Genomic DNA, 21,237 nt, shown 5'->3' with positions numbered 1-21,237 from the left:
CTATGACTTAGTTCTTCTCGGCAACATAATGATTCAAGACAATTCCAAAGGATTCCTGATGGAAAATGCTATCCATATCCAGAGGGAATCTGAATAGAGTCTGAAAGCAGACCGAAGCATGCTATTTTCACTTTATTTTTTTAGTTTTTCCTTTTAGTCTGTTTCTTCTTTATATGGAAATACATTTTACATCATTGTACATATATAACCTATATCAAATTGCTTACTGTTTTAGGGAGGGGAGAAAAGGGAGGGAGAAAAATTTGGAACTCAAAATATTTTTAAATGATGCTAAAATTGTCTTTACATGTAATTGGGAAAAATAAAATAGGAGAATCAACAGACATTTATTAAACACTTACTATGTGCTAGCATTGTTCTAAGTGTTGAGGATGCAGTACCAAAAAAAAATGAAACTGTCCCTACCTGAAAGGAGCTGACATTTACCTACTATGTCTCCTTCCCTGAGGTGGTAGGGGGTAGGAGATAGGAAACCAGCCTTATAGCTGAAGAAAACTTAAATTCAACTTTTGTTTAAGAAAGGTATTAACTGTGTGATCCTGGGTAAAGTTACTTCACTTCTCAGCGTTCCTGATGACTCTCTAAGACCTTAAATTGCTCAAAAAGTTCTGATCTGCTTTAGTAGAAGGAATTTCCCCATATGAGAGTTTCCTATAGCAAGGAAATCACCAGTCCAGGCCCTATCTCTATGTGTCCATGTTTGTTGTAGTAAACTCAGTAAGTGAACTGAATCATTGCTGCCTTGAGACCTGCATGAGGAAGAATGAAGTACCACAAATTTGTTTCCATTTGGATATCCTAGCCCTGCTTTATGGCAGTAACAGCTGACTGGTTGGCTTCTCAGCCTTGTTCTTCTGCCTTTGTAATGCCGTTATAATATTCTGAGAGGATCTAATTTTTCCTGGAGTTAGGTAATAGAACCCCAGAACCTCAGAAGTAGAAGGAACCTCGGGGACTGTCCGGGACATGCCACTCTTCTTTCCCCTCACCATTTTTCAGAGCAGAATATGAGACCTAATGAACTGCAGTCATTGGTCCAAGATCACAGAGCAGAGTTCAAACTCAGTTCCTAATTCCCCATTCAATTTTGTTTTTTTGGGTTTTTTTGTTTTTTTGTTTTTGTTTTTGTTTCACTAGCCCTTCACAATTCAGCAAGATCTGAATGGATGGGTGGGGGAAAAAAAAAACCATTTATTAAGCACTGACATGGATTGAGCACTATACTAAGGGCTGGAGATAAAAATAGAAAATCAAGATAATCCTTGTCCTCAAGGGACTTCCATTCTAATAGGAAGAGACAATCCAAATAGGAAGTCCAAATGAAACTGACATCGGCAGTCCTAGGACAACCACCCAAATCTGTGCAATATTTGAAACTCAGGTCCATGTAACCAAGAGCCAAATAGTTGTCTCCAAGTTCCGAATGGATTGTCCTTTGGTAATTTCTAAGTTCACTCTTTGTAACTTGGTACACATGGCCCCATAGATGCAATGTTATATACTTGGTCTATGTCAGTCATACAATGAACACCGCATCCTAGATGGACTCTAATCTTATAGATAATAATCATATCTTATAAAATTAATAATTTGTGTGTGTTCCATGGCATCCCCACCCAAGGAATGTTTTGTTATAAAGATAACAAAAGGTCGCAGTTGGTATCGTAACCGAGTTTCATAAAATCGTGATATAGTTCCTGCCTGATTGTGTAGATTCTGCTTGTCCACTTTAAGGAAAGAATGGTTTGTTAGTTGCTATGACAGGAACTGTGGCTGAAGAAGGGTATTGTGGTATAGTAGAAATACACTAGACATAGGAGTTCTGTTCCTCTAGCACCTAGGACAGTGCTTTGCATACAGTTGACATTTAATAAATGTTTGCTGAATTGAATTTCTGAGGATTGTGGGCAATTAACTTCTTCATTTGTAAAATGAAAGTGTTCGACTCTGAAATCCTTCCCAGCTCTAGATTGGGGATCTCCTAACGATTTGATTTGAGGTTACCATATCCCAAAGCAAGCCAATGATCTGGGAGCCAGGCAGGCTGCAAAGTAGGAAGTTGGAAGCAGGCTCTGAATCATGGCAAGCCAAATTAGGAGCTTTAGAATCTTCTGTCCTCAATCATTGGACTGGGAAAAGTAAGAACTATTTTATCTTTCTTTCTGGGATTAGCTGTGTGAAGCTTGCACTTCACTTTCCCGTGCTGATACTTAGTAAATGGGGTGATTCCTGTACCCTGAATAGCTGCTTCAAAAAGACTCAGGGAATGCAAGCCAACAAAGAAGCAGGAAATCAAAGATATCATTTTGGGTCCATGGCCTGAATTTCCATTTTGATTCTCGGCTCTCCTGAACCAGTCTCCAAACCGAAGCATACTTTCTAGGACTTTATCATTGCTTTTCTTCCTTACCTTGTGTATGAATGTTGGGAAGGGAAAGGGGGTGAGTAATCTTGCTTGCACCTTTGGGATTGCACCTGGAAATTCAAGGGGACCAGCAAATGCTGCTGCTTGCTACATGCTATGGTATCAGGGAAACCTCATGGCTGGTTGGTCCTTTTATGCGTGTAATTTTGGCAACAAATACAGCGTTCAGGTGTTCCAAGGTGAGCTCTCCTCTCTGCTTCATGGTTCCTAACTGTCCCTCTTCTCCCTCCTAGGCCCAGAGTCACTGCCTCCCTCATTGTGCTAGTGGAAACAACAATTTCTCAGGGGTGGTGGCCTGCTTCCACCAGGTAGTGAAGGCCCAGGGTGTGCTGGCTCTCTGGAATGGACTGTCTTCCAACTTGCTAAAGGTGAGATTAGGTACCCCATCCTGTTTTCACGAGGTTCTCTCCCCTACCCTCTTTGACAAACCTTCAATTCTTGGCCCCACAATGGGACTTCATAGAAGCACTCACTTTGAGTGCTCAAATCTCTCCAGTAAGAACAATGGTCCTGAAGCATGAAGAGGACTATGGGAAAAGACTATAGCCTTGCAGAAGGAAAAAATACCCACATCAGTCACAAAGTATTTTGGACAACATGGAGTAGTGGAGAGTTTGGGAACTAGAAGGCCCAGGTTTGAGTCCCAGCTCTGACACTTCCTAGTTGAGTGAACAAAAACGTTGCCTAACATCTGTTGAGTCTCAGTCTTCTCATCTCATTAACCCACAAAGGGGTTAATAATTCCTGCCCTCCACAGGGCTCTTAGGAGGAAAGTTCTTTGGAGGCTAGAGTGCTGTACAAGCATGAACCATTATTGGGCCTGATGGCCCTCCAACAGATTTGAGAAATTTTAAGTCAGAGTCTCTCTTGATGAATAAATGGTCAATTGAACAAAACCCACTGTAGGGGAGACTCATCTGTAAACAGATTTGCAACGGAAGTGGGATTTCTGCCATTGGTTTCCTTTCTGTTGTAGAGTACAAATTATTTCTTTCTCCTCCCCCTCCTTTCTGTGACAGATCCCATGATGTCATTTTCCCAGATCAGCCAATCTATAGGCATTCATTAAGCACCTACTAAATACTGGATGTGATGCTAGGCCCTGGGGATACACAGACAAATATGAACCAGTCCTTGCCCTCAAGGAGCTTACATCCTGGGGTAGGGGGACAAGAGACAAAATCTATCACTCAGTCTACAAACATTTCTTAAGCATCTACTGTGTGCCAGGTCCTGGGGATACACAGACAAATATGAACCAATCCCTGCTCTCAAAGAACTGACATTATAATTATATTATAGTAACTCCTGCATTTGCCTCCACTGCTACATATAAATTAGCCTATGGTTGTGAAAAGTATTATTTTACAGTATTTAGTTCTTTAACTGGATTTTAACCTCATTTTTTAATGTTTTTATTTGTTTTTTACAGATAGTTCCATATTTTGGAGTAATGTTTAGCACCTTTGAGTTTTGCAAGAGAATCTGCCTCTATCAAAATGGCTACACCGTGTCCCCTTTGAGTGCTAAGCTTACCCCAGGCGTAGATCAGAGTTTGCAGCCACAAGAATTACGGGAATTACAGAAGTTTTTCAAAAACAGCCAATTTTGAGACCAGAAAAGCCACTCTGTAAAACTATACAAGGCCAAAAGGTATGTTAATAGCATACAACGATGTACCGCCTTATGACCTTGTGATGTCGGAAGAGGTTGCCTCTGTCCACCATGCTGAAAAAGAAAACAGAAGCTTGAATCTTTCACCATCTGATCTGTGGGCCTCAGGCCTTATTCATGACTGTACCACTGCAGAGTTGGAGGTCTACTTTGATTAAAGTGCCTGGACTTCTCTATATCATGAATTATATCTAGTGTCCCAGGGATGTGACCGAAGGTCGGTCCCAGCTCAGAGCTTTTTAAGATCAGCTTACTAAAGCAAGAATAAAATTCATATCCATCGAAAAGAGATGCAAAGACCCAAAGAAACAGGCTTACTGTGTTCTTCAAAGAAAGACGGAATATAGGTTGGCGTGTACATTCGTAGACCAGATATCACACTCCCCCCTGCCTTGCTTCCTGGTATTCACTGCTTGTAGCAACTAGCAGGGACTGCAAAATTCACCCAAACCAACACAGCTCCAGTCTGCCTAGTTTGGTCTAGACATTCTCAATGTAAAAATTCTTGGCTCCATCCCTAATCCTTTGAAGAAAAAAAGGATGAAAATCGATTTCCAAATCTCCCCTTTCGAGTTTAGGAAGCCTAAGTCGTTCGTTAGGTAAAATGATTTTATTCCTATCCATTTTTATGGTGGCCTCTAAATTGTCCTGCTGTGGACAGATTCACAAAAGTGACTCACCAGTGCCTTTGGCCTTAATAATTTTACTCTTGCCGCCTAGCAAAGCCAAGAATTAGCTGGCAATTCCAGTAGCTCTCATTTATTTTATACTATGGGCCAGTTGCAAAGAAGGGAAGTAAAAGTGCCTTAGATTGGTCTTAGAAGATCATCAAGTTTGAGCTCCAGGTGAGGTATGAATAATTTCTCTCCAGATGACAAAAATTGGAACAGAAAAAGTACTTGGAGGTTCTTCAACCCACTGAAGAAATCACCTTTGAGGAGCAAAATACCTTGGATCTACACTAAGGCCATAGAATCTTACCTTTCAAATAATTCTTACTTATATAGTTTTTAAAATCACTAATGCCTAATTGTCATATTAATAATCGTGTCTTTGAGAATGGATTATTTTTTTTCTTTTTTCAGTATTTTGAAGGCATGTATATTAAATTAATTTCTCAGTAGGTTTGTTGTATTTATTTTGTTTGCTTCTTTATGTAGTCTCATGTATGAGACAATGTAGATCATTGGTTATCGAGCGAAGGGGAAAAACACTGAGCTTAGGATAGACTCCAGCTGAAAGGAGTCTAATATTCTCATTTTACAGAAGAGGAAACCGAGGTCCAGGGAGGGGAAGTAATTTGTCCAAGTTCCCACATCAGATTCTAGATCTAGAGCCGGAATGTACCCCAGAGGCCATTGGGTTTAGCCACTTCACTTTACAGAAGAGGGAACTGAATCCCAATGTGATTAAGTGACAGGATCTTAGAACTAGAGCTAGAAGCAGTTTCCAGGTCACACAAGCAGCAAGTGAAAGAGCAAGAATATAAAGCTCAATTCTCTGACCTCAAGCCCAGGGTTCTTTCTTCTCTAGCCCACTATCTTTCCATATACTTTCTTAGTTTTTAAAGCCACCTGCCCCAGACTAAGTCAACTACTGAGAGCCTTGCTGTATTTGGGCTGTGGAGTGGTTGGTAATGTCTGACCTCATCCATGGCCCAGATTATTGTGGTGGGTGGGACTCTAGAAGGTTCTCAGCCTCATTATCGGGGCAAATATAGCTGCCATGTTCAAAGGTGGCAGTGAGAAACCTTGCCAAGCCCAGCATCTTGACTCATCTTGACTTTCTACCTCCATGTTCTATTTTACTCTTAACCAAGAATGAATCATCAGGGTTTCCTGAGCAGCAGTTGGGACTTTTTCTGCTACTTGAACTGGACAAAAGGAATATAAGTTCCTAGATCTAGAACTGGAAAGGAGCTCAGATGCCAGCTAGTCCAGCCCTCTCTCGGTTTACTCAGGAAGAAACAGATCCAGGGAAGAGAAGGGACTCATCTAGGGTCACACAAAGACTATAGTTTAAAAGACTTAAGCTAGGAGGGCCCTCAGAGGCCGTCTAGTCCAGTGCCCTCATTTTACAGATGAGGAAAAAGAGACCCAAACAAGTGAATTAACTTTCCCAAGATCACATAAATAGAAACTTGCAGAGCCAGGATCTAAACTCAAGTCCCATAATTCAGCACCACACCACTTCCCATTGACCTCATGCTTTCTGAGTATCAAAATCGATTTTTACTATGTTCCAAGTACCTTGTTAAATGTTAGGAATACAAAGGAAGCCCCCCAAATCCCCACCCTCAAGGAGCTCACAGTCAAATGGGGGGAAAACATGCAGACAACTCCGGGCAAAGATGCTATAGACAGGCCAGACTGGAAGTAAGAAAGGGAAGGCCCAACCATGAAGGTGGGGGATTAGCTAGGGTTTGAGAGAAACCAGAAGGAAGAGACGGGGAGAGAGAGTTCCAGGTACAGGAGACAAGATGTGAAAATGCCGACTTTGAAGATGAGTGTCTTATGCAAGGAACATCAAAAAGATCTAGTTCACTGAACATTCATGGAGCAGAATAAAGTGTAAGAAGACTGGAAAGGTAGGAAGGGGAGCAGGTTTCTGACAGGATCTATAAGCCAAACAAAGAACTGGATATTTGATTCTGGAAGAAATAGAGAGCTACTGGAGTTTATTGAATAGAGGGCTGCCACAGGCAGACTAGTGCTTGAGGAACATCACTGGTGGCTGAGCGGAGGATGAACTGTAGTAGGGAGAGACTTGCGGCAGGCAGACTTACCAACAGCTATGGCAATAGTCCATTCTAAAAATGGATGACGAGAGTCTGCACTAGCGGGAGCACTGGCAGAGGAGAAAAGTATGTATGTATGAGAGGTACTCCAAAGGTAGAATGGGCAGGACTTAGAGATTGATTGGGTATGGAAATTACAGTGAAGAACTGAGGAGTATCCCTAGGTTGGGAGCCTTAGGGATTGGGAGGCAGGAGGCCCCCTGGACAAAAATAAGGAAGTTGGCAAGATGGGAGAGTTTGGAGTAGGGGTGGAGTAAAGATCATGACTTTAGTTTTAGATATGTTGAATTTAAGATGTCCACAGAACATCCAGTTCAAGATGTCTGAAAGGCAGTTCAGAATTCAGAGCTGGACAAGTAGATCTGAGAATCATCAGCATAAACATGTGAATTGCATCCATGGGAGTTTATGAGATCACCAAGTAATAGAGGGACTACTGGGTCTGTATCCCAAAGAGATTGTGAAAGAGGGAAAGGGACCCACATGTGCAAAAATGTTTGTGGCAGCCTTTTTTGCACTGGCAGGAAACTGGAAAATGAGTGGATGCCCATCAGAGAATGGCTGAATAAGGTATGATATGTGAAGGTTATGGAATATTATTGTTCTGTAAGAAATGATCAGCAGGATGATTTCAGAGAGGCTTGGAGAGACATCAACGGATGCTGAGTGAAGTGAGTAGAACTAAGAGAACCTTGTACACAGCAACAACATTATGTGATGATCAACTGTGATGGACTTAGCTCTTTTCAATGATGAGGTGATTCAGGACTTGGGATGAAAAGAGCCATTTGCATCCAGAGAGAGAACTATGGAAACTGCATGCGAATCAAAGCATAGTATTTTCAACCTTTTGGGCTTGTTCATTTGCTTTTTTAGATTTTTTTTCTCCTTTTTTATCTGTTTTGTTGTTGTTGTGCTGCATGATGAATATGAAACTATGTTTAGAAGGATTATACATGTGCTGTCTTGGAAAGAGGGAAGAGGGGAAAGAGGGAGAAAAATTTGCAAAAGTGAATGTTGAAAACTATCTTTGCACATATTAAAAAAAGAAAAAACAAACAAACAAACAACAAAAGAAATCATATAGAGTAAGAAGAGAAAAGGTCCCAAGACCTGAGAGATATCTACCATTAGCAGTTGTGAGTGACCTGGCTGAAGATCTAGACCAGGATGGAGTAATCAGATAAATAGGAGAGGAGCCAGGAGGGAACGGTATACCAAAACACTAGGGAAGGGAGTATCAAGGAGACAAGAGGGTCAAGGGCTTCAGAGTGGTCAAGAAGGATAAGCATTGAGAAAAGTCACAAGATTTGGCCTGGAGAGAATATTGAATGAGGTTGGAAACCAGATTGCAGATAATTAAGAAGAGAATGAGAAGAAATAAAATGGAGGTATCAGTCAAGAAATTTGGAGAAACACAGCTAGCGGCAATGGATGAATCAGATGAGGGATTTTTGAGGATGAGGAAGACATGGGCATGCTTAAAGGCAGCAGGGAATTAGCCAATAGAATGGAAGAGATTAAACTTGAGTAAGAGAGAAGAGTAAGATTTCATAAAGGGGAATCAACTGGAGAAGATGAGTTGGAAACTCGATTTTGGTTCTTCAATTGGATTCAACTAATGTTATTTTACTGGAATCACCAGTTCTCTGCTTTATCCCTGGTAACCATATTTATTCAACAAGAATCACTTGTGTGTCTAATAGAGGTATACTTTACAATAGGGAAAGAATTTTTTTCATTTAATTTTTATCTCTTTGGATACCATTGGTAAAGTGGATCCTTTTATTATTTACCATTTTGCAGATAAGGAAACTGAGTCTGAGAGGCAGTAAGTCATTTGCCTACACAACTGGCAAGTGACTGACGTAGGATCAAACTCAGTCTTCCCTTTCTTTTAAAGGTGAAAATACAATACTGTGATCCATATTCAGTTCCCACAGTTCTCTCTCTGAATGTGGATGGCTTTCCCCATCCCAAGTCTATTAGAAATGGCCTGCATCACCTCATTTTTATTTATTTATTATTTTTTTGACAGTACATATGCTTGAGTAATTTTTTTTATAACATTATCCCTTGTATTCATTTTTCCAAATTATCCCCTCCCTCCCTTTACTCCCTCCCCTAGATGACAGGCAATCCCATACATTTTACATGTGTTACAGTATAACCTAGATATAATATATGTGTGTAAATCCAATTTTCTTGTTGCACATTAACTATTGGATTCCAAAAGTATAAGTAACCTGGGTAGACAGATATTAGTGCTAACAATTTACATTCATTTCCCAGTGTTCCTTCTCTGGGTGTAGTTATTTCTGTCCATCATTGATCAAGTGGAAGTGAGTTGGCTCTTCTCTATGTTGAAGATTTCCACTTCCATCAGAATACATCCTCATACAGCATTGTTGTTGAAGTGTATAATGATCTTCTGGTTCTGCTCGTTTCACTCAGCATCAGTTGATGTAAGTCTCTCCAAGCCTCTCTGTATTCCTCCTGCTGGTCATTTCTTACAGAGCAATAATATTCCATAACCTTCATATACCACAATTTACCCAACCATTCCCCAATTGATGGACATCCATTCATTTTCCAGTTTCTAGCCACTACGAAAAGAGCTGCCACAAACATTTTGGCACATACAGGTCCCTTTCCCCTCTTTAGTATTTCCTTGGGATATAAGCCCAGTAGTAGCACTGCTGGATCAAAGGGTATGCACAGTTTGATAACTTTTTGGGCATAGTTCCAGATTGCTCTCCAGAATGGTTGGATTCTTTCACAACTCCACCAACAATGTATTAATCACCTCATTTTTGAAAAGAGCCAACTCCCTCACAGTTGATCATCACATAATTTTGTTGCCATGTACAATATTCTCTTGGTTCTACTCACTTCATTCAGCATCGGTTCAATAGGTCTCTCCAGGGTTTTCTGAAATCCTTTCTTACAGAACAAGAGTATTCCATGACGTTCATATACCAGAATTTGCTCAGCCATTCCCCAACTGATGAGCAGCCACTCAGTTATGGAAAGAATTTTTAAAGAAAAGTAGAAGAAATGATATCTGTCCTTAAGGAACTTGGAATTTAGGGACAAAACGAAAGAGAAATGTGCGATAACTAGAGCATAATTCAAAAGCACATATTAGCAAAATGAGACTTAATCAGGAAGAAAGTGATGTCTTCTGAGCTTGCTTGGGTGCTGTGTTAGATTCTCAGCTCACTGACTTTGCAGATCCTTAAAACCTTAAGTCTTCTACCATGTCTCCTTGATTCAGGAGCAATCTTATTCTTATTCCTAAGATATGGGTGACAGGGAGAGAGTGTCAAGCTTAGAATCAGAAAACCACTTCAATTTCCTGCCTCAGAAATGAGCACATGGGGCAGCTAGCTGGTGCAACAGCTGGAGCTCTGGTCTTGGAGTCAGGAGGACCTAAGTTCTTAATCCAGCCTCAGACATTTAAACTTATTAGCTTTGCGATCCTGGGCAAGTCACTTAAAGCCAATTACCTCTCAAAAAAAGAAAGAAATAAGCAAGCTCTGGAATCATGACCAAGTCGTTTCATCTCTTTTACTCTCAGTTTCCTCATCTGCAAAATGGCATAATAAATTTGAATTACCTATTTCAGAGGGTGATTGTGAAGCAGACTTTACTGATCTTAATATAAAAGTGAGTTCTTATTAAATTCTAAATTAAATTACATTAAATTAATGGATTCAGCTCATCCTTCCAACCAGGTGAGAACTTTTTAGAACTCAGTTCTGGCCTCTAACATAGTGTATTTCTCTCCCAGATTTGTGTCATCAGCAAATGTGGTAAGTATTCTATGTATGACTTTTATCAAAGTCCTCTATAAATATAGTTTTCTAAAAATGGAACCAGAGTTAGATCCCTGCTGCACACCATCAGAAGCCCTCTAGTTTAATACTGATTTAGTATGGGGCAGCAAGGTTGTCCATCCAGAGGTTTTTTGAGCACTTCTCCCAAGTAGCCCAAGCCATCAAGGCCTGGAGACATGAACTCCAGTTGAAATTGACAAAGTACTTTCTCCTTGCCTTAAATCCCCTCTTAACCAGGTTTCTTTTGGCTTTTCTAAGGAGGCTCATTCTCCTAGTTTTCTGTGGTCTGTTAATATGGTATCATCTCTAGCAAACAGAGGGCAGCAGATGGCGCTGCAGCGAAAAGAGAGCTAGGACTGAAGTCAGGAGGAATCCTCTTTCTGAGTTCAAATCTGCCCTCAGACACTTATTAGCTGTGTGACCCTGGGCAAGTCACTTAACCCAGTTTGCCTCAGTTTCCTCATCTGTAAAATGAGCTGGAGAAAGAGATGGCAAACCACTCCAGTGTCTCTGCCAAGAAAAACCCAAATTAGGTCACAAAGAATCAGACATGACTGAAAAATAACAATGGCAAATAATTTTGCCCTTTTTTATGTACCTTCTAGCTTTGAACATAACTCAGCCTCCTCTTTTTGTTGCCTTTAGCACTTTTACAAGTCTCAGGTCATTCTGAGTTTAACCTTGCTTTTTTTTTTTTTTTACAAATTTATACTCCTATTCTTCATTTCTTCTTCTTCGGTTTTTTTACCTTCTTTCTATCTTTTTCTTTTCTTTTTTGCTGAGGCAATTGGGGTTAAGTGATTTGCCCAGAGTCACACAGCTAGGAAGTGTCTGAGGTCACATTTGAACTCAGGTCCTCCTGACTTCAGGACTGGTGCTCTCTACACTGCACCAACTGGTTGCCCCACCCTTCCTTCTGTCTTTTACTTGTGTACTTCAAAAATTCAAATTCATCAGAGAACTCATATTGATTTCTTTAGAAATCATTGGAGACAGACATTAAATTTCTTTAGAAACTGACACCAGTCAGCATCAGTGAGCATTTGTGTGCCAGGCACTGTGCTAAGCTCTGGGGATACAAAGAAAGGCAAAAGAAAAGCCTGTCCTCTGTATTCTGATGGAAGTGGAAATCTTCAACATAAAGAAGATCCAACTCACTTCCAGTTGGTCAATGATGGACAGAGGTAGCTACACCCAGAGAAGAAACACTGGGAAGTGAATGTAAATTGTTAGCACTAATATCTGTCTGCCCAGGTTACTTACACCTTCGGAAGCTAATACTTAACGTGCAACAAGAAAATGGTATTTACACACATATATTGTATCTAGGTTATACTGTAACACATGTAAAATGTATGGGATTGCCTGTCATCGGGGGGAGGGAGTAGAGGGAGGAAGGGGATAATTTGGAAAAATGAATAAAAAAAATTTTTAAATTAAAAAAAAAAAAAAGAAAAGCCTGTCCTCAAGGACATTGCCATTGGCTATCATGAAGTGATTCTGGGAGTAATCTGAGGTCTGTAGGCCCTTTCTCTCTTTGACACCTTTGCCATACATGCCCAGTGGTATGATTGCCAGGTAAGATATGATTGCCAGGTGAGACTCTGGGGGGATGGAAGTGGAGCCTCCTATCCCTCTTTTCCCTTGTAAAAGGAAAGGAAAGGAAAAGAAAATCTTTCTTTAAACTCTTTAAATCAGTTCTAAAGCTTAGTACACAAATCAGATTATGCTAGTTCTTTACCTATTGTTGAAAGTTTTAAGATGACATGGTCACTTTCTCTCACAGTTCCAATCCTCCCTCTTTACCACGCAGTTTTTATTTTGTTGGTTAGAATATAGTCTAGAATAGCAGTTCCCTTCTTAAAAAAAAGTAATCATTAGCAAGCAAGGATTAATCAGATGTTCCACTCTTAGCAAAATGAACTCCTGAAGATGCCTAAAGTCACCTCCCTCTTCTTTCTTTTTCTTCCTCCCTTATTCTCTCCAGAGTGTCTGTCTCTGTCTCTGTCTCTGTCTCTGTTTCTGTCTCTGTCTCTCTCTCTCTCTCTCTCTCTCTCTCTCTCTCTCTCTCTCTCTCTCTCTGTCTCTCTCTCTTTCTCTCTCTGTCTCTGTCTCTCTCTCTTTCCTCTCTCTCTCTTTCCCCTCTCTCTCTCCTTCCTCTCTCTCTCTCTCTCTCTCTCTCTCTCTCTCTCTCTCTCTCTCTCTCTCTCTCTCTCTCTCTCTCTCTCTCTCTCTCTCTCTCTCTCTCTCCTCTCTCTCTCTCTCTCTCTCTCTCTCTCTCTCTCTCTCTCCTCTCTCTGTCTCCTCTCTCCTCCTCTCTCTGTCTCTCTCTCTTTCTCTCTCTGTCTGTCTCTCTCTTTCCTCTCTCTCTCTTTCCCCTCTCTCTCCTTCCTCTCTCTCATCTCTCTCTCTCTCTCTCTCTCTCTCTCTCTCTCTCTCTCTCTCCCTCTCTCCCTCTCTCTCTCTCTCTCTCTCTCTCCTCTCCTCCTCCTCCTCCTCCTCCTCCTCCTCCTCCTCCTCCTCCTCCTCCTCCTCCTCCTCTGTTTCTATCTCTCTCACACAGACACACACAGACATTTAAACTATATCTACTTCTATGTCAATTCTGTTATATGTATTAGGAAAACATTGACCATATTTTTTGGCATCCTGGTCCATAGCATAATATCCACAGCAATAATATTTAGTTTCTCTCTCCTTTTGGCTCCACCCAAAGGCCTCCCTCCCTCCACCTCCTTGCTGCATCTTTTCCTGTGGCATATTGTACTTCTAGGACCATATTCTAATGATGAGTAATACCTTCCTTCAGTATGGGTGAGATATTAATGAGCTCATATTCAGGTCTTAAGTTTAAATTTTCAGCTCTATTTGTTTATTACCCATCCTGGGCATTAGCTCATCAGCTGAAATTTAATTAAGGCTATAAGTTTTACAAAGTACTTTATCTAGCTTGTCTCATTAGATCCTTGGGGAAACCCTATACCATAGGCGACATCAGTGTTCTTATGCCCATTTTATAGATTAGAGAGGCAAAAATGACAGTGGATAGAGAACTGTCTTTGAAGTCAGGAAAACCTGGGTTCAAGTCCTACCTCTGATAGATACCAACTGGGTAAAGCATTTAACTTAACTGTCTCTGCCCCCCACAAATTTCTCTAAGATTATAAATTGCAGACATGCATTAATAGAGATTGTTTCCTCACTGGGTGTTCTTTTCAGTAATGAAATCGAAGGTCTAATTCCTATTCCTATTTTACAGATTAGAAAATTGAGGACCAGAAGTAGTTTGATTTGCCCACAGATGACAATGTCATCAATAGATGTGAACTGCTAGGCTTCTTAAGTTGTGGCTCCAGTTAGGGTTTTCTCAACAAAGATACTGGAGTGGTTTGCCATTTTTTTCTCCAGCTCATTTTATAGATGAGGAAACTGAGACAAGCAGGATGAAGTGATTTGTCCAGTGTCACAATAGCTAGCAGATATCTGAAGCTAGATTTGAACTTGGGTTTTTCTGACTGCAGACCCAGCTCTATCCAGTGAGCCCACAGTAGGTGTTGGATAAATGTTTATTTGAAGTCCGTTATTGCATAAAGGCCATGAGCCTTATATGCATTCCCCCCCTTAGTTCTAGAAATGATTGATTCGATGCTTTACTACTGTGTAATTCCATTGAATAATCATATCTGTATATTCATAAGGCTTCTTACTGATGTGGCTGGGAGAGCACGACCTAGCTCAAAATAAACGTAACAAATTCACAATGACCATTCTCTTTGATAAAAGGTGGATTTATTTAGGGGAAGGGGTTACAGACAAAATGAAGGGATACAATAAACACGAAGAATGGCAGATATGAAATAGAGTTGGGAGAACAGAAAAGAAAAAAGACAAGTTCCCCAGGGGAACACAATTAACCAGGAGAAAGGAAATACTCCAGGAGGTGGGAGAAACTTGTCTGGCAGATTAGACTATCCAGAGTTAGCTCCAGTAAGGAAAATGGTGCTATTAGAAGAAAGGCAGAGAGAGAGAGAGAGAGAGAGAGAGAGAGAGAGAGAGAGAGAGAGAGAGAGAGAGAGAGAGAGAGAGAGAGAGAGAGAGAGAGAGAGAACTTCATACTGAGTGAGCTTAGTCCTGAAGAGAATTTAGCAAAGATTTTCATCCTAAGCAGATCTTTTTTAAGGAAACTATAGCTTGGGGGTTTCTCAGGTGTAAAGGCTGGAATTCATAAAGGAGGGGGAGATCATGGAGGAGAGAGAGAAAGTGCCAGGGAGCTCTAAGGTGGGGGAATGGAGGCTGATTGAATGCCGCTGGCAGATCAGCTCCCAGACATCTAAAGATATGCTAATCGATACCTCAAAAGGTTGTTTGAAGATACCCATATTGGGGGATGGACTATGGGAGTTGCTAAAGAGTTCCTTCCTGGATAGTCTGGGAATTGTCTGATAATAGCTTCTTCCTGACAGGGGAAGACAGTAAGACACATCATTACTATATGCAAGACTCTCTTTTATATTTCTTCATTTCCATAGTTCCTGGAAACAGTATTAGACGTTTTTTAGGTGATCATTCAAAGGAGTTTGGTGTGTTTGGCAATACCCTAAAGATATTTAATTGGAGACCAGCCACAATTTGCCAAGGGTTTTTCACACTGAAGATGTGGCCCTGACTAGGGCAGGGAAAGGAAGTCAAGTGAAGCCAGTGACTGGCTGCCACCATCAGGGTTCAGGTGCCACCCTTCTGCAATGATGCACCTCAGGAACTCATCCCTATATTTCACTACCACCATCTCTGGCTCTTGGAAAGACACTGCTGAGTCCTTCCAGAAAGATTTCCTGACTGGCGATTATCACCTAGAGAGCTGCCTACTTTGGCATCTGTGACACTACAAAAGGTAAGTTTTCACTGATGTTGCATCTTCTCACAATATAGTGTCAAGCACCGTACCACTTTTGACCCTACCACCATTCCCTCTCCAGGAGCAGAGAGCTAGTGTGATGTGGCAGGGTAGATAAAGAGCCAAGAAGAGAAAGACCAAGAAGAGAAAACATGGGCACAAGTCCCACCAGGTGGTGCTCTAGGTGACCAATTTGAAGAAAAGTTGCCGACTTGCTACCTCTCCCTCTGTCTTCTCCTTCCTACTCTCCTCTGTGCCAAGATCATTAATCCTTTGACCCCTCAGTTCTCTCCCAAGCCAGGACTCCCACATTAACTAGCTATACTCTCCTTCTTTCTGCATCTTGACCCCTTGGTGAACCAATTCAGCTCTACAGTATCCTTTTCTCTTGAGTCTGCCCTCCCAACATATCACCAGTTGAGCCTTGCCAAACCTCAGCCTTGGATCAACTAACACCACTTATCACCTTTGCTCCTACACATAGGCTGCTGAATGAAAATAAAGGAATAACCATATTGGCTGGGACCACCACAAATTTATGACGCACAGCCTCCGCTGGGCCCTCACTGCTGCCAGGCAATCCATCTATACCTCCCTTATCAACCCACTAAACCACTTTGCACAGCAGCTCTTCCAAACTTTTTCATGTCTTCTCAAACTTCCCGTGGCCTCCTCTATCCTCCTAGCTGAGATCCTTGCCTCATATTTTGCCCCCCCAAAATGAGACCATTCGCTATGAGTGCCCTCCTTTCCCCTCTTCCTCATTTCACATTACCCAGATGCCTTCTGTCACCATCTTCAACATGAAGAGGGGCTTTATTCCTCAGCGTGGTAAATCCCACCACATTGAACAAGCTATCCCTCTTATACATCTTCTCCAACAACAGTGTCCTCCTTTCTGTCAACCTTACTCTGTTGCTCTCTCTTCCGTCTCTTCTTGTGGACCAGCACCTTCCCTACTATCTACAAACCTACCTAAGTTTTCCTCATCCTTAAAAAACTCTCACTGGATTCATCTAACCTCATTATCATCCTATATCCCTTCTGCCCTTTAGGACTAAATTGGAAAACGCCCTGCAATCAGTGTCTCTACTTTCTCTTGTTTGCTTTCCTCTTAATTCCTTACAATTTGGCTTCTGACCTCATTGTTTCACTGAAACTGCTCTCTCCAAAGTGATCTCTTAGCTGCCCAATCCAATGATCCTCATTTTCCTTGACCTGTCAACAGTTTTTTTGATATTGTTGAAGATGCTCTTACCCATGATCCTCTCTTCTTTCTAGGTTTTCTTGACAACTGTCTCCTGGTTTTCCTTGAACTCATCTCATCACTCCTCAGTCTCCTTTGCTGTGTCTTTGTCCAGCTCAATCCCACTAATGGTGGATGTCACACAGGACCCTTTTCTCTTCTCCCTCTATACGGTTTCACTAAGCGTTCTCACCAAATCCCATACACTCAATTCTTATTTCTATGCTGATGATTCTCAAATTTGCTTCTCCAGACCTAAACCACTCTGCTGACTTCCAGTCTTTTTAATGCTTCTATCTGTATTCAAACACAATCAGTTCTTTCTCTTGGGATGGAGAGCGTTTTTCATCCTAAGTCCTTCAAAGTTGTCTTGGATCATTGCATTGCTAAAAATAGCAAAGTCGTTCACAGCTGATCATCCCACAACATTGCTTTTATTTTATACACAGAACATTTCACTTTGCATTAGCTCATGGAAGTCTTTCTGGGTTTTTCGGAGAGCATCCTGCTCATCAATTCTTAGAGCACAATAATATTCCATCATGATCACGTACCACAGTTTATTCAGCCATTCTCCATTTGATGGGCATTTCTTCAATTTCCAATTCTTTGCCCTCAGAAAAGAACAGCTACAAATATTTTTGTACATATAGATCCTTTTCCCTTTAAAAAAAAGATCTTTTGGATATCTGATAAATAAAAACTATTAAAATAAAATATATATCTTTTGGGATACATGCCTAATAGTGCTATTGTTAGGTCAAAGAGTTTTATAGCCCTTTGGGCACAGTTCCGAATTGCTCTACAAAATGGTTGAATCAGTCCACAATTCCACCAACAATGTATTTATGTCTCATTTTTTTTCTTACTTTCCGGCCAACATTTTCCATTTTCCTTTTCTGACCTGTTAGCCAATCTAATAGGTATGAAGTAGTACTTCTGGGTTGTTTTCATTTGCATTTCTCTAATCAATAGTGACAGTATTGTTATATGGATATGATTTTATATGACTTTGATTACTTCATCTGAAAATTGTCCATATCTTTTGATCATTTATCAATTGATAAATGGCTTTTAGTTTTCATAAATTTGACTCAGTTCCCTATGTGTTTGAGAAATGAGGCCTTTAACAGAGAAACTTGCTTCAAAATTCTTTTCACAATTACTGTTGCTAACTGTATTCCCTCCCCTATTTAATCTATTCCATCTCTCCTTTTACCCTGTCCCTTCTCAAAAGTATTTTGCTTCTGACTATAACCTCCCCCAATCTCCTCACCCTTTGATCACCTTCTCCCCTTCCCATATCCTCTTCCCCTCTTATTTTTCTGCAGGGTAAGATAGATTTCTATACCCATATTGAGTGTTATGTTATTCCCTTTTTGATCCAATTCTGATAAGAGTAAGGTTCATTCTTTCCCACTCTCTTCCCCCACTGTAACAGCTTTTTCTTGCCTCTTTTATGGCAGAAAATTTATGCCATTCTACCTCTCTCCCTTTCAGTATATTAACTTTTCCCCCCTTAATTTTATTTTACTTTTTAGATATTAGCTCTTCATATGCAACTCACACCTGTGCCCTAGTAATGATAAAGTTCTTAGGAATTATTGTAACTAGGAGTTACAAGTATCTTCCCATGTAGGAATGTAAACAGATTAAACTTAAGTCCCTTAATCCTTTCCTGATTACCTTTTTATGCTTCTCTTGGATATTGTATTTGAAAGTCAAATGTTCTAGTTAGCACTAGTCATTTTTATCAGGAATGCTTGAAAGTCCTCTATTTCTTGGAATATCCACCTTTCCCCCTGAAGAATCCTATTGTTTTGCTGGGTAGGGGATTCTTGGTTGTACTCCTAGCTCTTTTGCTCCCCAGAATATCATATTCTAGATCCTTTAATGTAAAACCTGCTAAATCTTATATTATCCTGATTGTGTGACTTTGGGGCTAGAATTTCTAACCATCTTTCAGACATTTAGAACTGGATTTCCAATAGACATCTTAAATTCAATTTGTCCAAACCTTTAAAATTAATTATCTTTTCCCACTATTTTCCCACTAACTTATTAAGAGAAATTATCTTAATTCTCTTATTAAAGATTAATTTTCCATTCAGCACAATTATTTTCCTAAAACCTAAAGAACACTCCTCTCACTCAATAAACTACAGTAGCTCCCTATCACCTCCACGATCAAATAAAAATCTTCTGGCGTTCAAAGTCCTTCATAACAACCTCCTCACCTTTCTGTGTCTTCTTATACTTAATTTCCTGACACATCCCATATTTTTTGATTCAATGACACTGGCCTTCATGCCTGGAATACTCTCCTTCCTCTGCTCTGCCTCCTAGCTTCTCTGGCTTTCTTCAAGTCCAAATGAAAACCTTACTTTCTAAAAGAAAGCCTTTCCTATTGCCTTTTAATTCTAATGTCTTCCATCTTTTAATTATTTCCTATTTATCCTACATCTATGGCTTCTTTGTATATATTTGCTTGCTGTCCCCTCCTACCATTAGACTGACAGTTCCTTGAAGACAGGAATACTCCCTGGCCTCTTTTGGTATCCTGAGCGCTTGGCCCAGTGTGTATTTCCATTGTGTTGTTGTTTATCCTTCCTTCTGGAAGAGGACCAGGAACATCAGGAGGAGGATGGTTTGACTTGATTTTACTAAAGCAGAACTGTGCAAGGTCATGTAGGTGCTTAATAAATGCTTATTTACTAATACAATAAAGTCACAGGTCCAGCCTCCAGATACCTTTCAAGAAACATAGCCTCCAAACTACAAATACTTCTCTGTTTCCCCTCTCAAGTACATTTATTAGATTATTATATCCTTTTTCAGTTGTCAAGTATTTTTTTTTACTTTGCTTCACTGAGAAAAACATACAAAACCATATAAAGACTTTAAAAGCATCATCTAGCTCAACTCTAATGTTTACAGATAATAGTTAACAAAAAATAGCTAATACTTATATAGCACTTACTGTGTGCCAGGCATTGTGCCAAACACTTATGAATATTATCTAATATGATCCTCACAACAACCCTGCAAGGCAGGTGCTATTATTATGCCCGCTTTACATATGGGAAAACTGAGGTTAAGAGACCTGGCCAGGGTCACCCAGTTAGTGTCTGAGGACACATTTAGTTTTGGTTTGTCTGTTTTAAAAGCTTTTTGTTTTCAAAACATATTCATAGGTAATTTTCAACATTCACTTTTGTCAAACCTTGTATTCCAAATTTTTTTTCTCCCTTCCTTTCCCCCCTTCTTCCCTAGACATCAAGTAATGCAATGTGTTAAACGTGTATAATTCTTCTCTACATATTTCCACAATTCTCCAGAAAAATCAGAACAAAAAGGAAAAACAAATGAGAAAGAAAACAAAAAGCAAACAACCAACAATAAAAAAGTGATATGTTCTGATCCACACTCTGTCCCCATAGTCTCTCTGGATGCAGATGGCTCTCTCCATTACAAGACCACTGGAATTGCCACATGTTCTATAGAAAATAGAAAATATATGATCTATATGTTTGAGAAATGAAGCCTTTACATCCTATGATCATTTCAACTGATACGAATGAACAGTTCTGACGGATGCCTAATACAAATATAAATTATCAAACTGCATATCTTTGGGAAGAGGGGAGGGGAGGAAAGGAGGGAGAAAGAACAATTTAGAACTCAAAATCTTGTAAAAATGAATGCTCCAAATTTTCTTGACATATATCTGGGGGAAAAAGTAATATACTATTAACATATTTTAGAAAACCAAACCAAACAAAATCCCATTTAATTATAACAACCAAGCTTGGCCGTGGAGAAGAAGAGAGAAGATAAAATATTTCCCCCTGCTCTTTGCAGAAGTGGAGTGAGGTTTGAGGAAATGTGGCAAATACTTGCAGACATAATTGAAATGTCGGCTGCTTTTTGCTAAATTGCTCTTTTTTTTCTCCTTGAAAAAATCATTTAAAAAAAAGTTACAAGGGTAATTAGGATCAGGGTAGAGAGTGGAGAGGGCAAGGTTTATGGAATACAATGGCAAGAGTCTTAGTGCAGTGTTAAGCTTTAAAAGTTTAAGATTGCACAGACTTCTGAAACATGCAGTTATTTGCAAATGAAGACATGTAAAAACAAAAGATAGCAACCAAAATAGGTTTTTAAAAGTAAATCAAAGCCTCTTTTTCATCCTAAAAGATTGCATCTTCCATATCATCTAGGATCATAGGCTCCTAGCTCTAGAGCTAGAAAAGACCCCAGAGCCCATCTAACCCAACGCCCTCATTTGAACAGAGAAGGGAACTTGAAACTCAGACAAAGGAAGCAACTTGTCCAATGTCAACA

The 21,237-nt window shown here is 40.2% G+C and overlaps 1 protein-coding gene across 1 annotated transcript in view; it reads left to right on the top strand.

Moving 5' to 3' along the window:
* Positions 1–5,243, top strand: part of SLC25A43 (solute carrier family 25 member 43) — a 49,911-nt gene extending 44,668 nt beyond the window's left edge. Inside the window, exons 4-5 of the mRNA XM_074277249.1 lie at positions 2,680–2,814; positions 3,879–5,243. Of these exons, the coding sequence (XP_074133350.1) occupies positions 2,680–2,814; positions 3,879–4,058 (315 nt within the window). The 3' untranslated portion in view covers positions 4,059–5,243. The remainder of the gene's footprint in view (positions 1–2,679; positions 2,815–3,878) is intronic.
* The last annotated feature ends 15,994 nt before the right edge of the window (positions 5,244–21,237 follow it).

The sequence above is a fragment of the Sminthopsis crassicaudata genome, chromosome X (genome assembly GCF_048593235.1).
Source record: "Sminthopsis crassicaudata isolate SCR6 chromosome X, ASM4859323v1, whole genome shotgun sequence".
Taxonomy (NCBI): Eukaryota; Metazoa; Chordata; class Mammalia; order Dasyuromorphia; family Dasyuridae; genus Sminthopsis; species Sminthopsis crassicaudata.
Note: the sequence above shows the minus strand (reverse complement) of the source record. Positions and strands in the feature narration are given on the sequence as shown.